The sequence below is a fragment of the Rhynchophorus ferrugineus genome, unplaced genomic scaffold (assembly GCF_030347505.1).
Source record: "Rhynchophorus ferrugineus isolate W39M unplaced genomic scaffold, kcgeb_rfMv2 rfM7, whole genome shotgun sequence".
Classification (NCBI taxonomy): domain Eukaryota; kingdom Metazoa; phylum Arthropoda; class Insecta; order Coleoptera; family Curculionidae; genus Rhynchophorus; species Rhynchophorus ferrugineus.
The window spans coordinates 31406060-31425892 of NW_027472586.1; the positions used below are offsets into that span (position 1 = coordinate 31406060).

Consider the following 19833-nt stretch of genomic DNA (forward strand, 5'->3'; position numbering starts at 1 on the left):
AGGTATACACCTTATATAAGTTCGTATGGTTTGGTTTGCTTCAATCTCCTGACATCCTGCGCGCTGTCCAGCAGTTGTATTGCTTCCATGTTAGTATGATTTAGTAATCTTATGTCGTGTATCAAGGTGAAATCTTGGATAACTTCGCAAATCCATTTGACTTCCAGGTCATCGTGCAGTTCGTCGTTGGTTATGTAGCGATAGGCATTGGTATCCAAGAACCTTGTTTACACTAAATGTATATACTTTATATAAGTTCGTATGGTTTTGTTCGTTTCAATCTCCTGACATCTTGCGCGCTGTCCAGCAGTTGTACTGCTTCCACGTTAGTATGATTTAATAATCTTTTTTCGTGTTTCAAGGCAAAATCTTGGAAAACTTCGCAAATCCATTTTATGTCCAAGTCACCGTACATGTCTTCGACGGTTACGTAGCGATAGGCATTGGTAATCAATTGAAGAACCTTGTTTTGACAGCGTTGGATGACTAGTTGATTTGAATTTTTAGTGCAACCTCATATTTGTACCCTATAGGTCCAAACTGGCTTTAGAATTATCTTATATATCAACCTTTTTGATTTTAGATCAAGTTTGAGAATATCTTCTGACTCACCAGTATAGTTGTTTTATTTTGGTTCTAACGTGTTTTGCCTTTTCTCTAACATGATGTTATATAATTATACATGTATAGTGTTAAACTCACATAGTGTCTGCTTTTGTCTTTTTCGATGTCTCTTTTGAAAAGTTATCTGTTACTGATCGTTTTAGACATCTTTCAATAGTTGGTTTCCACTCAACTAACGACATTCACTTTGGGTTAACTCACTTTATTACATTATATAATATAACAATATAATTAAGATCTTACTAAGGTGCGAGATCTTTCTAAGGCCTAAGGCTGAGAGCTATATTTTCAAGGTTCATCTAAATCTCTTTCAAAATATTTTTGTGACTATTTTTATTTGTTTGTTTGTTTTGGAAATTTTAAAAATTGTTCGACTAAACCTTTTGTAGCTTGCAGCTATTGGTCAGAATGACATGACATTTTACTGCAGCTAGTTTAATCTTCCATAAAAAGTAGCATCTGGCACATTATAAACAATCATAAAAAGTCGGGCAATGAATTAAATATTTTTGTTAAGCTCATCAAAAGTCATTAAAAAAATTATCCATTCTTAATTAATTTAAAAATTGAATATTTTACATGTACAACAGATAGGATGCGCACTGGTAAACCCTATCGCCAGCCAGATGGGCCGTGTGCTGACCGAGAAAGTGAAAGAGTTAAAGTGTCAAAAGATTAACAGGTCAATTGTAACAGTCAAAAGTTCCCGGCCTGACACATAGATGGCGCAACTCGAATTAAATCCATATCCATTTTTTAGTTAGCCCTAGTCCTCAAAAAATGCGTGTATAAATTCGACAGCTGTCGGATCATTATTTTGTGAATTATAGCATTTTGAATGAAGCAACTTTTGTTATTGTGAAAAAAATGGACGAAAAGGAATTACGCGTGTTAATAAAATATTGCTTTTTGAAGGGAAAAAATAATAAGGAAGGACCGTATTGTATAGCCGTATATATAGCGTTATTGGACCATTTGAAGGACGGAATCGCCGAAAAACATATTCACATTTAAAGTAAAAGAAAGTGCTGCTTCACCAAGACAATGCATCGATCACAAGTCAGTGAAGACGATGGCAAGAATCCATGAATTGGGCTTCGAATTGCTTCCTCATCCATCGTCTTCTCCAGATCTGGCCCCCAGCGAACACTTCCTGTTCTCAAATCTCAAAAGAATGCTCGCTGGGAAGAAATTTTCGTCAAATGAAGAGGTGATCGCCGAACCTGAGGCCTATTTTGAAGGAAAGGACAAATCGTACTACAAAAATGGTATCGAAAAGTTGGAGGGTCGCTATAATCAGTGTATCACCCTTGAAGGGAATTGTATTGAATAAAAAAACTAATTTTGCCAAAAAAAATGTGTTTTACAGTGTTAGGCCGCGGACTTTTCAATTAACTTGTTAGAATACCTAAAATTCTTGTTTCCTCTACTTTGCTAGCTCGCGTGCTATAAATAATGATACATTTTCAATACGTTTTTTATAATTTTATTTGTATTTTAGTTGAAAATGAGACCCGTTGCTACGACGAACTGGGTTGTCTCAATATCACAAGGAGTTGGTATCACCTGATAAACCGGCCATTCAACGTGTTCCCCTTGCCCAGATCTGTGATAAATACTAGGTTTATTTTATATACCCGACTGAACCCTTTTGAGGTAAGATACCGCATCCTATTAGATTATTAATAATTTTCAGCAGTTATTACATTGACGTCACTTACTCTGTTTCTATCTAGAACGTAATTATTTCAAGTACTTTCTAAGTGTAAGAATTAAGCAACATCTATTCTCCGAGACTATCTCTGGCGGTACTCTCTGAAAACAATTTCAAAAATAATTGCTTCACCTATATTAATACAGCGAAAGGATGTTACTAAGAGAGACCATAGCAACTATGCTAAATTAGCATGTTTTCTATGTTATTTACAGAATGGTTTTAATAATTGCATTGACTATCACCTTTAAATAATATAATTATGCGATATTAAGACAGAATTAATGTTTAAATGAAAGATACTATTAAGGGATACCATTAAAACTTTCTTAGAGAAAATCAAATAATTTAGGCAAATATTTTGGCGAGCAAACATTCTCTAATCTCCAGTTGTTTAAGGAAGAAATGAATAAGTTGACAGTAATATATTAAACTTTGTATATGTGTCTATACTAGAGAAATCGTAAGAGAAAAGAAGTGTTTCTTGAGGTTATTTATCTTCGTCCAGGAAGGACCACTCAAGGTGTATCAGGCTGTCTATGATATAGTTTATAAATGAAAAAAAATCTTTGCAATGCAATATTTGTGATAATACCATCTTTAGCAAGTACGAGGGTGGTTCAAATATGATCGAGACAAATGCTCTGACACGTTTACTTTCTATTGAAAAGTTTACAGTTGTTCTAGGTTTGTCCATCTTTCCGGAAGTTTTTTGATGCCGGTATCGAAGAATTCCTTGGGCAACTCGGACAGCCATGTCCGCACGAACTCCTCTCGTCGTCGGTATTGAATCTTTGAAATCCGAGGGCTTCTTTCAGTCGTCCAAACATATGGTAGTCACAAGGTGATAAATCCGGACTCTAGTGGGAGTGTTCCAGTACTTCCGACCCTAATTCCGATATTGTATCGAGCGTGTGCATTATCCTTGAGTAGAATCGCACTTCGTGCTGGGATGCTCGTCCGTTTCGAGCGATAAGCGGATTTCACGTGTGTTTTCAGAAGGTTATAGTAGTATGCAGCATTTCACGTTGGGTGCGCAGAAAATCGACGTACAGCAAGCCCCGCCGGTCCCAGAACACCGTACACAGAACCTTACCCGCGGACCTGGTTGTCTTCGCTTTGACTGGCGCCCCTTCCTCCTTCTTCCTCCACTCTTTAGTCGACATCCTGTTTTCGGGAGTGTAATAGTGTACCCACGTCTCGTCTGTAGTGAAGATTTGCGTTAAAAAACACCCCTACGCCTCGTATCGCATCATCAAGCGGTGACACTTTTTAGGAACCCATCGCGCCGTTATTTTGCGATATTGTAGGTGTTTATGGATGTTAGACTCTATACTACCAATACTGATGCCGAGTTCAGCCCAAATATCCCGAACATTCATCCTACGGTGATCCAAAATGAGTTGTTCTCGCGGCGAATATTATCTAGTATGATGGAGGTTCGCGATCGACGATGATGCGGCTCATTCTCGACGGTTTCGCGGCCATCCTTGAATGCTTTGGTCTATTTAAACACGGCAACCCTACTCAGGCACTCACTGACTTCGCAAACGCAGAAAAATGTCCGTATTTTTAACGCCTTCCCACACTAAATTTTGATCAAGAATAGAATTTAGAATCTTTTAGAATCTCATGGTGATACTGCTTTATCATGTTACAATTGTCGGTTTCAATGATCAACAAATGGTCTGCAGTTCAAAGAAAATAACCTATTAGACGAAAAACCAGATCAAACTCTGAAAGAGCTTTCAAACAGCTGTGAAATTGATATATTCAGACATTGACATGCAATAGGAAAGAAATTTGCTACCATATGAATCAACTAGGAATTTTATTTCGAACCATTTCAAGATTAATTTATTTTCATTGATTGCCAAGCAAAAAGAAGAGTTTGTATTGAATTGTATTGTTACTGGCGATGCAAAGTTCCGTTTCCATAATCTCAATCGCAAAGAGGCCTCGACTAAGAGCCATCCACATTGACATGGAAGCGGAATATTCTCAAGCGGAAGTCATCACAAGCTTATTGAAACTGTTACAGTTACTATATTGTTGCAAAAAAAGCAGCAAAAGGGAGGGGCATCACAACGCTCGGCCACACGATGCAAAAGTTATTAAGAATACAATATTGCCAAGTCGATATCGTTATTTCGACTCAATATGTCAATGATAATGTAGCAAAAATTCTCAATAAATGCATTTTAAAAGTGAAATAATGATCAGAATACCTGCAAGTATCGAATACATGGTGATTTTGCAAAAATATTTATCTGACATGACATGTTTTTTAAATAAAGAGATTAGTATTTAGCAACCGAAAACTCAAAAGGCCACAAGTCGATCCACCAGCATAACTCTCGGGCCAGAAGCAGTAAAGAAAAGGCCGACATATTCTCAAAGGATTTAAAACATTTCGTTAAACCTTTCCCGCCTGAGCTGTCTAAAGAAAACGAAAATAAAATTACTAACTTCCTAAATTCCCTATTTCAAATGGATTTACCACATACAAAATTCACCGTCAAAGAAGCTGAAGAAATAATAATCAGAGAGATTAATAGTAAAAAACAGCTAGATATGATTTAATAACTGGAAAAATATTATAGGAACTATCATAGAAGGGGGTAAAGTTACTAACAGTCATATTTAATGCCATATTACGAACTAATTGTTTTCCTAGCATCTGGAAATTAGCTCAAATAATAATGATCAGATGTTTAAGGAAGAAATGAGTAAGTTGACAGTAATATATTAAACTTTGTATATGTCTCTATACTAGAGAAATCGTAAGAGAAAAGAAGTGTTTCTTGAGGTTATTTATATTCGTCCAGGAAGTACCACTCAAGGTGTATCAAGCTGTCTATGATATAATTTATAAATGAACAAAAATCTTTGCAATGCAATATATTTGTGATAATACCATCTTTGCCAAGTACGAGGGTGGTTCAAATATGACCGAGACAAATGCTCTGACACGTTTATTTTCTATTGAAAAAATTTACAGTTGTTCTAGGTTTGTCCATCTTTCCGGAAGTTTTTTGATGCCGGTATCGAAGAATTCCTTGGGCAACTCGGACAGCCATGTCCGCACGAACTCCTCTCGTCGTCGGTATTGAATCTTTGAATTCCGAGGGCTTCTTTCAGTCGTCCAAACATATGGTAGTCGCAAGGTGATAAATTCGGACTCTAGTGGGGGTGTTCCAGTACTTCCCACCATAATTCCGATATTGTATCGAGCGTGTGAATTATCCTTGAGTAGAATCTCACTTCGTGCTGGGATGCTCCTCCGTTTCGAGCGATAAGCGGATTTCACGTGTGTTTTCAGAAAGTTATAGTAGTATGCAGCATTAATTGCACGTTGGGTGCGCAGAAAATCGACGTACAGCAAGCCCCACCGGTCCCAGAACACCGTACACAGAACCTTACCCGCGAACCTGGTTGTCTTCGCGTTGACTGGCGCCCCTTCCTCCTTCTTCCTCCATTCTTTAGTCGACATCCTGTTTTCGGGAGTGTAATAGTGTACCCACGTCTCGTCTGTAGTGAAGATTTGCGTTAAAAAACACCCCTACGCCTCGTATCGCATCATCAAGCGGTGACACTTTTTAGGAACCCATCGCGCCGTTATTTTGCGATATTGTAGGTGTTTATGGATGTTAGACTCTATACTACCAATACTGATGCCGAGTTCAGCCCAAATATCCCGAACATTCATCCTACGGTGCTCCAAAATGAGTTGTTCTCGCGGCGAACATTATCTGGTGTGATCGACGATCATGCGGCTCATTCTCAACGGTTTCGCGGCCATCCTTGAATGCTTTGGTCCATTTAAACACGGCAACCCTACTCAGGCACTCACTGTCGAACTGATTTCGCAAACGCAGAAAAATGTCCGTATTTTTAATGCATTCCCACATTAAAAAATAATGACAATACGGTACGCTACGACGGTCAGCACTTGACGTTCAATCATGGTCGTAGCACGCGCGTTAAACATGCGCTCCCGACGAAAACTATGCCACACTGTTCGTAAGGAACCGACCTGTCAGATACTCAAATCACGACATTGAAAATATACATGCGCGTTCTCTAAAACGTTTGTCTCCATCAAATTCCAACCACACTCGTATATCAGTATATCAATTCATAGCTAGACTATATCAGGAGAAATCATAAACTTGAATCTCTAGTGTATGTGAGTGAAAAGTATTGTCAATGGTCGGCAGAGTGTTTTGAAGTAAGTCGTGGATCTTTATAAGCAAAGAAAATATTAATTTCAGTCTATTTCTCTTTAATATTATAAATATTATTCTGTGCATACAGACGCTAATCATGGAACGCTCAAAACTGTATTTTTTACATTCAATATCTCTATTGTTTGATTTTGATCAATCACTTTTAGAATCTCATGGTGATACTGCTTTATCATGTTACAATTGTCGGTTTCAATGATCAACAAATGGTCTGCAGTTCAAAGAAAATAACCTATTAGACGAAAAACCAGATCAAACTCTGAAAGAGCTTTGAAACAGCTGTGAAATTGATACGTTCAGACATTGACATGCAATAGGAAAGAAATTTGCCACCATATGAATCAACTAGGAATTTTATTTCGAACCACTTCAAGATTAATTTATTTTCATTGATTGCCAAGCAAAAAGAAGAGTTTCCTGCATTGTATTGTTACTGGCGATGAAGAGTAGATCTGTTTCCATAATCTCAATCGCAAAGAGTCCTCGACTAAGAGCCATCCACATTGACACGGAAGCGGAATATTCTCAAGCGGAAGTCATCACAAGCTTATTGAAACTGTTACAGTTACTATATTGTTGCAAAAAAATCAGCAAAAGGGAGGGGCAGACGTAAAATTATCCTTGGCCATCACAACGCTCGGCCACACGATGCAAAAGTTATTAAGAATACAATGTTGCCAAGTCGTTATTTCGACTCAATATGTCAATGATATTGTAGCGAAAATTCTCAATAAATGCATTTTAAAAGTGAAATAATGATCAGAATACGTGCAAGTATCGACTACATGGTGATTTTGCAAAAACATTCATCTGACACGTCTATTTTTTAAATAAAGAGATATTACGATTAGTATTTAGCAACCGAAAACTCAAAAGACCCTAAGTCGATCTACCAGCATAACTCTCGGGCTAGAAGCAATAAAGAAAAGCCCGACATATTCTCAAAGGATTTAAAACATTTCGTTAAACCTTTCCCGCCTGAGCTGTCTAAAGAAAACGAAAATAAAATTACTAACTTCCTAAATTCCCTATTTCAAATGGATTTACCACATACAAAATTCACCGTCAAAGAAGCTGAAGAAATAATAATCAGAGAGATTAATAGTAAAAAACAGCTAGATATGATTTAATAACTGGAAAAATATTACAGGAACTATCATAGAAGGGGGTAAAGTTACTAACAGTCATATTTAATGCCATATTACGAACTAATTGTTTTCCTAGCATCTGGAAATTAGCTCAAATAATAATGATCAGATGAGTCACCTCCTACCGGCCTATAAATTTATTACCGACAATCTCATAAGTTTTTGAGAAACTGTAGATAAAGAGGCTCAATTGTATAATAGAAAAAAGAAAGATCGTTCCAGAACACCAATTTGGGTTTCGCAATAAGCATGGAAGAATTAAACAAGTGCATAGACTTGTTAACAAAATAAGTATGGACGTAAACGCCAAAAGATATTATTCAGCTGCGTTCCTAGACATATCTCAGGCCCTTGATAAAGTATGGCATACGGGATTGCAGGTTAAATTAAAGAAACTTGTCAATAAACAAACAAACTTCTGTCATATTATGAGCTACTAAAATCTTACCTCACAAGTTGCCATTTTACAAGTAAAACAAGGCGATGAACATACCGAATTACAAGCAATATATTCAGGAGTTCCGCCAGGTAGTGTACTGGGTCCAATATTATATCTTCAGTACACACTGATCTACCTACAACAAAAATAACTACTGTGGAACATACGCAGGCGATGCGACAATCTTAACCTCGCATGAAGATCCAGCCATAGCATCAATGAACCCACAAATACACCTAAATTTAATGCAAATGTGACTGAAAAGATGGCGTATAAAAGCCAACGAAACAAAATCCTGTCATATAACTTTTACGGTCCGTAGAAGAACATATCGACCAGTCTATATCAATAATTCAACTCAAGTCAACTCCCGCAAGCAGAGGATGTTAAATATCTTGGTATGCGCCTAGATCGACGCCTAACTTGGAAAAAGCACATACTCGTCAAACAGAAACAACTTGGATTTAAACTCTACCAAATGTATTGGCTTATCGGCCGCAAATCCAAGTTATCATTAGATAACAAGTTATTGTTATATAAATCTATACTCAAGCCTATTTGGTCATATGGAATCCAACTCTGGGGAACTGCTAGCAAGTGTAATATATCCATCATACAGCGGTTCCAAAATAAAGTGTTGCGTGCCATTGTCGATGCTCCGTACTATGTTTCAAATGAAGTGATACAACGCGATATTCCTCTAGAACCAATAACGAGTGTAATTCAACGTGTTTGTGTGAAGTACTTCGAAAGAGTGTTAGTACACCCCAATATACTCGCTAATTAGCTAAATATGCGAAGTGACAGTGAAGTGCGTGGACTAAAAGGTCTGACACTATCCGATCTGATTATTGGATACATATAAACTTCAGAATAAGCTTTAATTAATTAAAATAGTATTTTGTAAACGAGATCACTTAATGAAGTGATTTTCTACATGCCATCGAATTACTACTATCAAAAATTAAGAGATTTATTAGCCCTTGATTTTATTTCAAAAATCATAAAACCCACCCATTTCATCGTCATTTATATTAATTTAGCATTATAAATCGATTCTCGGGATCAGAAAGCTGCGTTTATTTTGCAACTAACTAATAATCATATATTTCAGGGACAATTAATTAAAGCCAAAAACGATTCAATCGAGAGATCGAACATAGACGTCGAGAAGAAAACGAAATTCATTATCCACGGTTTCATCGATACTCCCCTGTCGAATTGGGTAAGTACAATTTCATGCTGTTGCGTCAACAATAATGAAAAGTTTTTTTTATCACTGAAATGAGGAGAAAATCGAACGTACTTGAACTCAGTCACGCTCACGTTAGCTGTATATATATATCTAAAGATTTATTGGAAATGATAAATTGTACTGTAAATCGTGCTAAAAAAAATTGAACTGAACTTTGTTCAATCACTGAATTTGGCTCTATAAAATTTCTTTGTGTTGTTGGAGAAACATTTGTACTTAGTCCCTACTAATTATGAAACAAATTCAGAATTTTCATAGCCATTAAAAATGTATTAATATAAAGACTAATAAATCTATAACTTCACTAATTATATAACTTAAAATATAACTAACAGGTCAATTGAAAAGTCACTCGTCTGACACACAGATGGCGCTACTACAATTAAATCCATATGCTTTTTAGTTAGCCCCAACCCTCAAAAGATACGCGTATAAATTTGACAGCTGTCGGATCATTATTTTGTGAATTGGAGCATTTTGAGTGAAGCAACTTTTGTTATTGTGAAAAAATGGATAAAAAGAAATTTGGTGTTGATAAAATATTCCTTTTTGAAGGGAAATACAGTTGAAGCAAAAACTTGCCTTGATGCCGAATTTCCGGATGTTTCCCCAGGAAAATGAACCATCAAGGATTGGTATGCTAAGTTTAGACGTGGTGAAATGAGAACCGAAGACGGTGAACGCAGTGGACGCCCAAAAGAGGTTGTTACCGACGAAAACATTTAAAAAATCCACAAAATGATTTTGAATGACCGTAAATTGAAACTGAATAAAATAGCAGACACTCTCAAGATATCAACTGAATATGTACATCATATCATTCACGAATAATTGGGTATAAGAAAGCTCTGTACAAAGTGGGTGCCGCGCGAGCTCACTTTTGACCGAAAACAACGACGAGTTGATGATTCGGAGCAGTGATTGAAGATGATCAAGCGTAATAAACCCGAGTTTTTGCGTCGATATGTGATAATGGATGAAACATGCCTCCATCATTTTACTCCGAAGTCCAATCGACAGTCGTCCGAGTGGACTGGACACGATGAACCCGCTCGGCTCGAAAACAGTCGGCTGGCAAGGTTATGGCGTCTGTATTTCGGGATGAGTACGGAATAATTTTCATTGACTACCTTGGAAAATGAAGGACTATTACATGGCGTTATTGGACCGTTTGAAGGACGAAATCGCTGAAAAACGGCCGCATTTGAAGAAAAAGAATGTGCTGCTTCACGAAGACAATGCACCGTGTCAAAAATCCATTAATTGGGCTCTCTTCAGATTACTCTTCAGATCTGGCCCTCAGTGACTATTTCCTGTTCTCAGATCTAAAAAGAATGCTCGCTGGGAAAAAAACTTGCGTTGAATGAAGAGGTGATCGCCGAAACTCAGGCCCATTTTCAAGCAAAGGACAAATCGTGCTACAAAAATGGTATTAAAAAGTAGGAGGGTCGCTATAATCAATGTATCACCCTTGAAGGGAATTATGTTGAATAAAGAAAACTGATTTTGCCAAAAAAATGTGTTTTACTATGGTAGGCCGGGGACTTTTCAAGTGACCTGTTATACTACATCTTGTTCACTTTCCCGTAATCAAATACGTTATGTTTAGGCAATCCCCAACAGATTTATTTACTATTACTGTATTTGACGTACGTAACGCGGTAAAGAAAAATATATACAATTCAACAAATCCAGGGATAAATCGCTCAAATTGGCCATTAAATCGCTACGCCTATATCTAACTATTAAAATAACGATCGCCTTTCGTTTTAGACCATCCCATCATCATCACTTTGTCGTAAATTCATCCATATAGTCAGCTCGTTAGACGCCAAGCCGAAGTATATCTCCGCTATTTCCAGTTTCACGAAAATAGCAAAAACAACAGCAAATTGAAATGAACGCTTTCTATCGAGATCTCGAGGCGAAATCGATCAAACCGGAACTGAACGCGACTTCAAAGATATTATCTCGTATCATAGCGTTAGTTCTTACGAGGGGAAATTATCTTTATAGGTTATGAGTTGACGTAAATAGGTTAAGTATTCGTTATATACAATTAATTATTTGTGAGAAAAAGTCCATGAAATCGATTAATAAACCGAGAAAAAATATGAGAAAGTTTGTTTTTACGTGTTAAACAAATGAATCATTGTTTTGCATTAAAAAGGTTTTATTTAAAAAAATACGATGGAATAAACTAATTGTTTAGAATAGAAATTGAATGAAGTAGGTTAAATGAGCATTTTTGTTTTTTTTGTCTATTGTTTTTTATGCTTTTTGTCTTGTTATAATTAATAATTAAGTGACAGTTGTTTGATTAGAATAACAGTGAACTCACGTCACGTTGTTGTTTGTAAATTCGTTTTAAAATCACAGCTTCTCATTTTATTCTATGGATGGATTCTTATTATAACACATTTTTTACACTTATTCCTTTCTCTCTGGCAACATTAGTGAGATACGTCAGATAAACCACATGACTAGTAACTCAGACGAAAATCCGACCTAACTGGATCGGGTTTGGTCTAAATTATCCATAAGAATTTCATTGATATTACCTTGAAAATGCAGAGTAGATGGAAGTTAACAAGATGTCGGATATAACTGGCTCGTTCTACTTCAGATTATGTTTATTATTTGCTCATTCTGGGGTTATGTTTTTACTGACCTGTTAATTTGTCATTTACAGTTGTGGACATTTGATTAAATTCGGAAAAAACAAACATTAGTTTTTTTATTGACAATAGAGGAAATACTACGAGTAGAAGAGTAAATATTAGGGAATTGGAATAGAGGAGATGCTTTGCATAATATTTTTCATAATTCACATAAAGATGCAAGGTATATCAAGACATTGTCAGTTAATATGATTACTTCATCTATTAGTCAATAGATGGCACTTCACAAACCAATTGAACCACATAGGGGGAATGTTAATAGACCAATTATGAAATATTTAAATAAATATTTTAACACATTGTTTTACTCCTATTAGCTATATAATAGTTTTCATTTGTTAAGCACTATACGAAAGTGAAAGTACCAACTGTCTTTAATTTAATTTGGTTCGAATGCATTACTAATATCAATATGTCTAATGGTTCTTAGTTACGTAACGAGTAATCATTCATGTGATATTGTATTGAGGTAATACCTTCTTTCCTGTATATAGGTGAAAGATATGAGAGACGAGCTTCTTAAAGCTGAGGATCTCAATGTGGTCGTCGTGGATTGGGCAGGAGGAAGCCTACCGCTCTACACTCAAGCGACTGCTAACACAAGATTGGTCGGTTTAGAACTAGGATATCTCATAAATTATCTAGTGGTAAGTACCCAAATCAGTTTACATACTTCCAAAGTATGGAAATCAATTTATATGATGACAACAACATTACTTGAAAGTTTTAGCAATAATTTCAATATTAGCGATAATTCGCCCTTTAGACAGCTTCGGAAAACTTATAGATTCAGAATTACATGCTTGCTAGATGAAGACACAAGGCAAATACAACAAGAGCTTGTAACTCAGCTAACATAAGGGTCACCTAAACTAAGAAATAACCCAACTAAAAATGCACCAAATTCGAATAATTAAAAAACTTGTAAGGTGAATCTCACATTTGATGACTGAACACAACCTAGGTCAATATATGAACACGTGGATTTCACTCATTCATCAAAAAAGAAATTTTTTTAGAATACGAAATAAATTGAAAATAAATAATTTTAGTTATATATTTTCCGGTTGTGCATAGTTTGATTATTCCTCAAAAGACATATAGACATTGGCGCATTCGTTATATTATGCCAATGTATATTGTGTTGCATATAAAAGGGTCAAATCTATCTTTATGCAGATTTTATGCGTTATCCATTTATAACTTCTGTTATCCTGATGAATATACATTCAAATGATCACTTAACTATATGTTTTATCCCCACCCTCTTCCCTTCTTGGTGGTTCTTTCCATCTTAGCAACCAAATAACAAAAAATAATGGTATCAATTAATTTTTTTTTAATAACCCAAGTATAAAAAACAAATTTGAAATAATTAAAGTTGGAAAACATTCTTAATAAATTTACACCCCATGTGACGATGAAAACAAATAATAAATAACGATCAATTTACCCCCCTTTATTCAAATTAATTTGCCTCGTTTTATTCCTTTAAAATTCCGAGATAAAATTAAATGATGAATATGGAAAGTTTCTTTTTTAAAGAAATAATTCTGCTATCTTCAAAATTCGGACCAGGACGCCATAAACGGATGGGGCAGATTTTAAAGACGAGGGGTGCTTTTTAAGCTGCCGGTTTAGCGATTTTACACGTCACGGAGAAATTTGCATGCGGTCGACGCTAGGTTACCTCCCCCGGCTTCTGATTCCCTGTTAGAAGATTTGGACATGGCACTTTCGTGTGCTCTTTGTAGTTTAATTTAATTAAGGAGGAGGGTTTTCGCGTCTATTAAAGTTTAATTGACACGTGTTTGTGACGCCTCTGTTCGAGTCTGGACACCAAGGACCCAACAAACAGCAACAAAAATATAGCACGTGTAAAATGACGAGGTATATAACAAAATATCACTTCTTCACTTTCTAATATCCTGCTGAAAATGGACTTCTAAAGAAGCCCGTTTTCACGCGTTTAACTATGGAATAAAAAAAACCTTTATTTAACGTTTTATGCAAAATCAGCACAACCAAAAAATATAACATATTTGTTAAAAAATTAAATTAGTACATGTCATGGTATTGATTATAATAACTCCACAAGATCTGGACAATAATAGAGAAAATGTAGCAAATATGTAGGAGCAATCTTTAAAAAAGAAAACATTCCAAAAATAATTATTAATTTATCATATATGATATCTGTATATGGTGCTCCTATATTGTTTATTTTAACCATTAAACATGAACATGGATAATTTTATGATTAATTTGCAAATAGATTCCCAATATTCAGAAACATTTAAAATAAAATGGTTTTTTTGTACAGTCTATTTTCTTTTTTAGAAAAATTATGAAATGGACCCCAAGAATGTTCACATTATCGGTCATTCACTGGGCGCTCACACAGCCGGTTATGCAGGCGCTCTGGTCCCAGGATTAGCGAGAATAACAGGACTGGATCCAGCCGAACCTTATTTTCAGGTAAAAAAAAACAAGTAACCATTAAAAAGTAATTTAAATTTAAACTGAGTTGTTTATTTCAGGGAATGCCCTCCCATGTTAGATTAGACCCATCTGATGCTGACCTAGTCGATGTTATCCATACTGATGGGAAAGGAATTATTTTTCTGGGTAATTATTTAAAAATCTAAATCAACATGCGTCATCGCCAATCACTGCTAGAGTAGAATCGCACTAATTCTTTCTATACCTATTTATTAGGTATGCATACTCCCTTTTTTGCAGGATATGGGATGTCACAACCTTGTGGTCATCTTGATTTTTATCCAAATGACGGTAAGGAACAGCCCGGTTGTGATATCACTCAGACACCCTTGGTTCCTTTAACTTTAATCAGGTAAATAGAACAAATAGTTATTTCGATGTATGAAAACCAATTTTTCTTGGCAATGAAACTCTCTAGAACTACAATCTGTATAAACTTATTAAATATTTCAACACGACGCATTGTAACCGTTCATTATTTTGACAGAGATGGCCTGGAAGAGGCATCAAGGGTTCTGGTAGCTTGTAACCATGTTCGAGCAATTAAACTCTTCATTGACAGTATTAATTCGAACTGTCCTTACATAGGTACGTTCCATATTCCAATAACCCATTTATTCGAGTGAAATCCATATATAGGTAAATTATTATAGGCAGACAGTGTTCAAGCTTTAAGGATTTCATGTCAGGCAAATGTTTCGGATGTAAATCGGGAATGTCATGCGCTGTAATGGGTTACAAGGCGGACACTTCACTGGGATTCTTGGAGAATGAAGTACAACCACAGGAAAGACTCAACGAGGTAGTTGGAAATAAATATTTCCTCACAACTGGGAAACAATATCCGTTTTGTCGTACGTATTACTTTATTTTGCATTAATCGATGCAGTAAATCTTAATATTTATTTTCAGAACAAGTCTATAGAGTTAGTGTGGAATTGGCAAAACCAACATATGCCGAAGACTGGGTACAAGGAAGAATTAAAGCATCTCTGTACAGCCCCAATGGTGTTATTAAAACAGACTTGACACCAGCAGAAACTAAACTCGAACATGGAACTACTTACACTACTGTGGTTGCAAATCCAGTAGACTTAGGTAAAAACATTGGATAAACAAACAGTATTAATCTACCATAAAACTCTTTGAATTTGTTGTTATAGCTGGCAATGTTAGAAAAGTTGAACTCAGCTGGGTATACGACATGAACGTTTTGGAACCTAAATCATTATGTTTGTTTTGGTGCAATGATCATCTATATGTAAAAAGTGTCATGGTAGATCAATTGGAAATGCCAGGGAGAGGGTGAGTAGTAACAAATGTTACTTATAACAAAAAATCTAAATAAACTCATATATTTTCCAGCAAACGAGATGCAAAATTCACAAATAGATTGTGTTCCAAAGGCAAAAAACAATACGTAGATATTTCCAATAATGGAAGAGGAATTTTTCTAGATTCTTGTGCTATATCGTTGTCAGACAAAAATGATATTAGTTAGTAGTAAATGTTACTGTAAATAAAGTTGGTGTTTTTTATTTAATAGTTCACTAGTTGACTTTAATCATAATAAATCATAAGCCAGTACCGAGATATAAACACATATAATGCATATCATGCTGGATGGTAATATGTATTTATCTATAATTATTTATTACCCCCTTATATATATCTATAAATAACTATTAATATAAGACGTGAACTTAACCTTTAAAACACTCAAGATAAACGTTTGCCATCCTGGTATGAAATTTTAACATGTACTTTCTCCATGTTTTTTATATATTAATGTGCACTCGTTATTTAGTTTTTGTGAATATTTCCATGGCTAAAAAGGTACAAGAAAAAGTACAAAAATATAATTCTTGTGACTTTTGTTAACTTTTCTAAAGGAAGTGTTGTGAGTAGTTAGTAATGTTTATCGTCCTATTGTTTGTGTTTTCAATTGAAAAATGTGATATATATTAATATTTTTATATAAAAAAATATTTAAAGTTAGCAGAGTTGTTTCATTTTTGGTAAACCTCGTTTACTGTTATTTATTCTCACATAATAAAATGACAATAAAACTAAAATATAGATACACAGAACCAACAGGAAGAGAAATTAGAGAAAAGATCAGAAAGATTTCTTCAAAAACAGCTTTCAGCACCTTTCTGTTATGTTTTTATTTTGAGATAATAAAATGATAGTAAAACTAAAATAATTCACACTAAAGGTAAACAGATACCTAGAAAAAGCAGAAAGCACTGCAAAGAAATTGAGGAAACTTGATTTCAAAAGTATAACTAGTATGTGTACACATGAATACATTGAAATTCTCCAGTAACAAATATTTTTTGGTGTTTACCTTGTGTTGGATATATAAATAATTGGGTGGGTGCGCTACATCTGACGTCATCGTGTATCTATAGTTGCATAGTCGATATTAAAGTAGTTTCCTGTAAATTATAATAAACGCTACGGCGCATGCTCGTACTAATGCCGCCCGGGCAGGATGAAGATCCCGCCATCTTGATTCATTCTGTGTTCGTCGAAATAAATAGAGAGTGACTCAGTTGAATCCAGTGTTTTAATTGCCCAAACACCTTCACCAAATCGATTCTACAAAATCGGTTCTAACACTACCCAAAATTAAAATCATGTATCTGCTACTGGATCAACTACTCCTTCCCCAAATCAAACCATGTATCTGTTACTGAACCACATGTAAGATAAGCAAAGTCTTCAAAAATCTTTTTAGTGTTAGATATTTACTTAATAAATTACGCAATTATTTTATTAAGTATTACAATGTATAGCCCAATTAAACGTGCAGCCCTTATGATGAAAAATAGCAGTACAGAAAAGATGATTAAAAGTAAGGAACGCCTCACGACCCGGGGTTCGTGCTGCCTAGTCTAGGTTATTTGACAAATTTTATAACCAAATTTAAAAAAAAGGAACTGCTGTCCCCTTGAGAATCGAAAACGCGACCTCCACGTGTGACTATAACGCTCTAATCGATACACGAATCCAACCGTTGCCTTTTTGTTTCAACGATGTCTCATATCATAAAATTAGTGCTTAAAAAACAAACTGAATGGTTTTTATACTAAGTTACTTCCGATTTCTCGTCACATCAGCTCAGCTATAATATTATAAACAAATATCTGATTATTTTAGAAAAAAAATATGTGAAAACTTTGTGTGTGCGTTAGAAATTTGAGCGTTTCCCTCGATTTCCGGGGGGGAAACAACCTCCAACAGATCCTGATTTGCTTTCAATGGGACCACCTCGGAAGAGCACTCTTTTGAATAAAAAAAGAATTTAGAAATAAGAAAGAAAATTTTGAAAATCGGTCCATAATTGACGGAGAAATCGGCGAACATGCATTAAAAAATATATATATATACAGCCGAACATAGAACCTCCTCCTATTTCGAAGTCGGTTAAAAATTCAATTGGAACCCCAAGAATAGTTGGTCAGTAATACCTACCAGTAAGTCAACACTCTTTTTGAATATATTAAATGTATTTTAGTGAGTCCAGGATATCATATACATATAATAATATTATTATTTTGGCAAAGGTAATTTAAAGGACAAAATAAAACACCTGTTGATCAGCTAATCCTAACAACACAAATATAATATATAAATAAGCTTCTTACATTATCACAATCCTGAAGTTTAAACCTATCCTATTTATTGGTTACTCATCAATCTTGATCAGAATCTTGCCAGTACATTTTTTATCCTCAATAAATTTAATAGCCTCATTTATTTTATCTAGAGTAAATTCTGCACTGATGTGGGCCCCAATCAATGACTCATTAGCAAGCTCTAGGGTATCATTTACTATAGTTTTATACATATGTTTATTCTGACTCCTAAGTGCCTTTAAACTAACTATTGTAGAGAATGAGTGTGGAGTTGGGGCAGGAATTGATGTGAAGAAAAATGGAGAAGCATAGAAGATTTTACCACCATTGGCCACACTAAAATATATACATAACTTATTTGTATATACTATAAATTTTAAAGACCTATCACTTCAAATCATTTCAATGCCAATTAAGAAAATAAAATAGTTTACTCACCATTTGCCAATAACTTCCATCATATCCTCTCCGAATGCATCATAAATGACTGGAACACCTTTGTTATCAGTTTTCTTTAATATTTCTTTTACTAATTTAGGACTAAAATGCACTGTTGTAAAAGCACCTCTTTCTCGAACTAGTTCCCCTCTTTCTTCTGTGTCCACAACTCCTATAACCTAAAACCCTACCTGTGTTAGTTAGTTAAAAAAATAAGAAGAATACTAGTTACCTCTGCTTTATATATATTAGCAGCAACATCTACAGCTGCTAATCCCATTCCAGCTGGGCCTGTTGTAACCACAACCTGATTTTTTTCCTTGAGATTACATAGTTTTGAAAATGTGTATAAAGCTGTTGAGTGACCATAAGCTATAACAGCAGCATCTTTAACATTTAATTCTGGAGGTATTCTGAATACATCGTCAATCTCTAACTAAAGCAGCAATATGTTTACATTAAATTAATAAAATGTACATTTACTTACCACACACTCCTGTGCGAGACCGCCAAAAGACTCCAAATTAAGACCAACTACTTTTTCCCCAACATTGATTTGATCTCCGCGAATATCAGTACCAACTTCCACCACTTCCCCAGAAAGTTCATAACCAGGAACAAAAGGAAGTTGGCCTCCGCCTTTTCGAAATTTATAACAATCAACTGAATTAACGCTACAGTAATTTACTTCTACTCGTACTTGATTTGGCTTCAAAGATTTCTGATTTTGTTCAAGAATTTCTAGAGGTTTTCCTTCTTCTTTTATTACCGCTGCTTTAAAGGTACTTGCTGGTCTAACATTTTGCTTCAATATTTCTGTTTTGTATAGTTTACTTAACGTTCGTACAAAAACTTTATTCATATTTCTCAATATAAATTCACACAGTTAATAAACATTAGTATATAACCTACAAATATAAATTAGACTTTAACCGTGATACCTTTATGGTCTAGGCAACCAGATATATGTATTGATGGTTATTTGCATATATTATATATATTTCAAAATGAGCTCAAAACTATGAACCAAAAAGCATATGCACTGTAACAGTGTTATCTGATAAATTGGGTTCTGAGAGAATAAGAGCATGATGACCTTTTGAGCTAAAAGGTACAAATCGTGTATGGTGGTAACTTTCTT

The 19833-nt window shown here is 35.1% G+C and overlaps 2 protein-coding genes across 4 annotated transcripts in view; one reads left to right on the forward strand and one right to left on the reverse strand.

The window, feature by feature from the left end:
• LOC143199576 (pancreatic triacylglycerol lipase) overlaps positions 1-16608 on the forward strand; it is a 39586-nt gene extending 22978 nt beyond the window's left edge. For 2 of the 3 annotated variants that reach the window (XM_076409494.1, XM_076409495.1), the window contains exons 3-13: positions 2126-2280; positions 9287-9397; positions 12603-12755; positions 14449-14586; positions 14649-14736; positions 14827-14962; positions 15098-15198; positions 15264-15464; positions 15523-15708; positions 15774-15915; positions 15976-16608. In XM_076409494.1, coding sequence (XP_076265609.1) covers positions 2126-2280; positions 9287-9397; positions 12603-12755; positions 14449-14586; positions 14649-14736; positions 14827-14962; positions 15098-15198; positions 15264-15464; positions 15523-15708; positions 15774-15915; positions 15976-16111 — 1547 coding nt within the window. In that variant the 3' untranslated portion in view covers positions 16112-16608. The remainder of the gene's footprint in view (positions 1-2125; positions 2281-9286; positions 9398-12602; positions 12756-14448; positions 14587-14648; positions 14737-14826; positions 14963-15097; positions 15199-15263; positions 15465-15522; positions 15709-15773; positions 15916-15975) is intronic. The other variant, XM_076409496.1, reaches the window with a different exon arrangement.
• Positions 16609-18211: 1603 nt separating this feature from the next.
• Positions 18212-19603, reverse strand: LOC143199577 (quinone oxidoreductase-like protein 2 homolog). Its single transcript, XM_076409497.1, has 4 exons — positions 19180-19603; positions 18925-19128; positions 18693-18871; positions 18212-18590 (listed from the first exon to the last, which is right to left on the reverse strand). The coding sequence occupies exons 1-4, from the start codon at positions 19552-19554 to the stop codon at positions 18305-18307; spliced, it is 1044 nt and encodes a 347-aa protein (XP_076265612.1). The 5' UTR covers positions 19555-19603; the 3' UTR covers positions 18212-18304.
• Between the last annotated feature and the right edge of the window lie 230 nt (positions 19604-19833).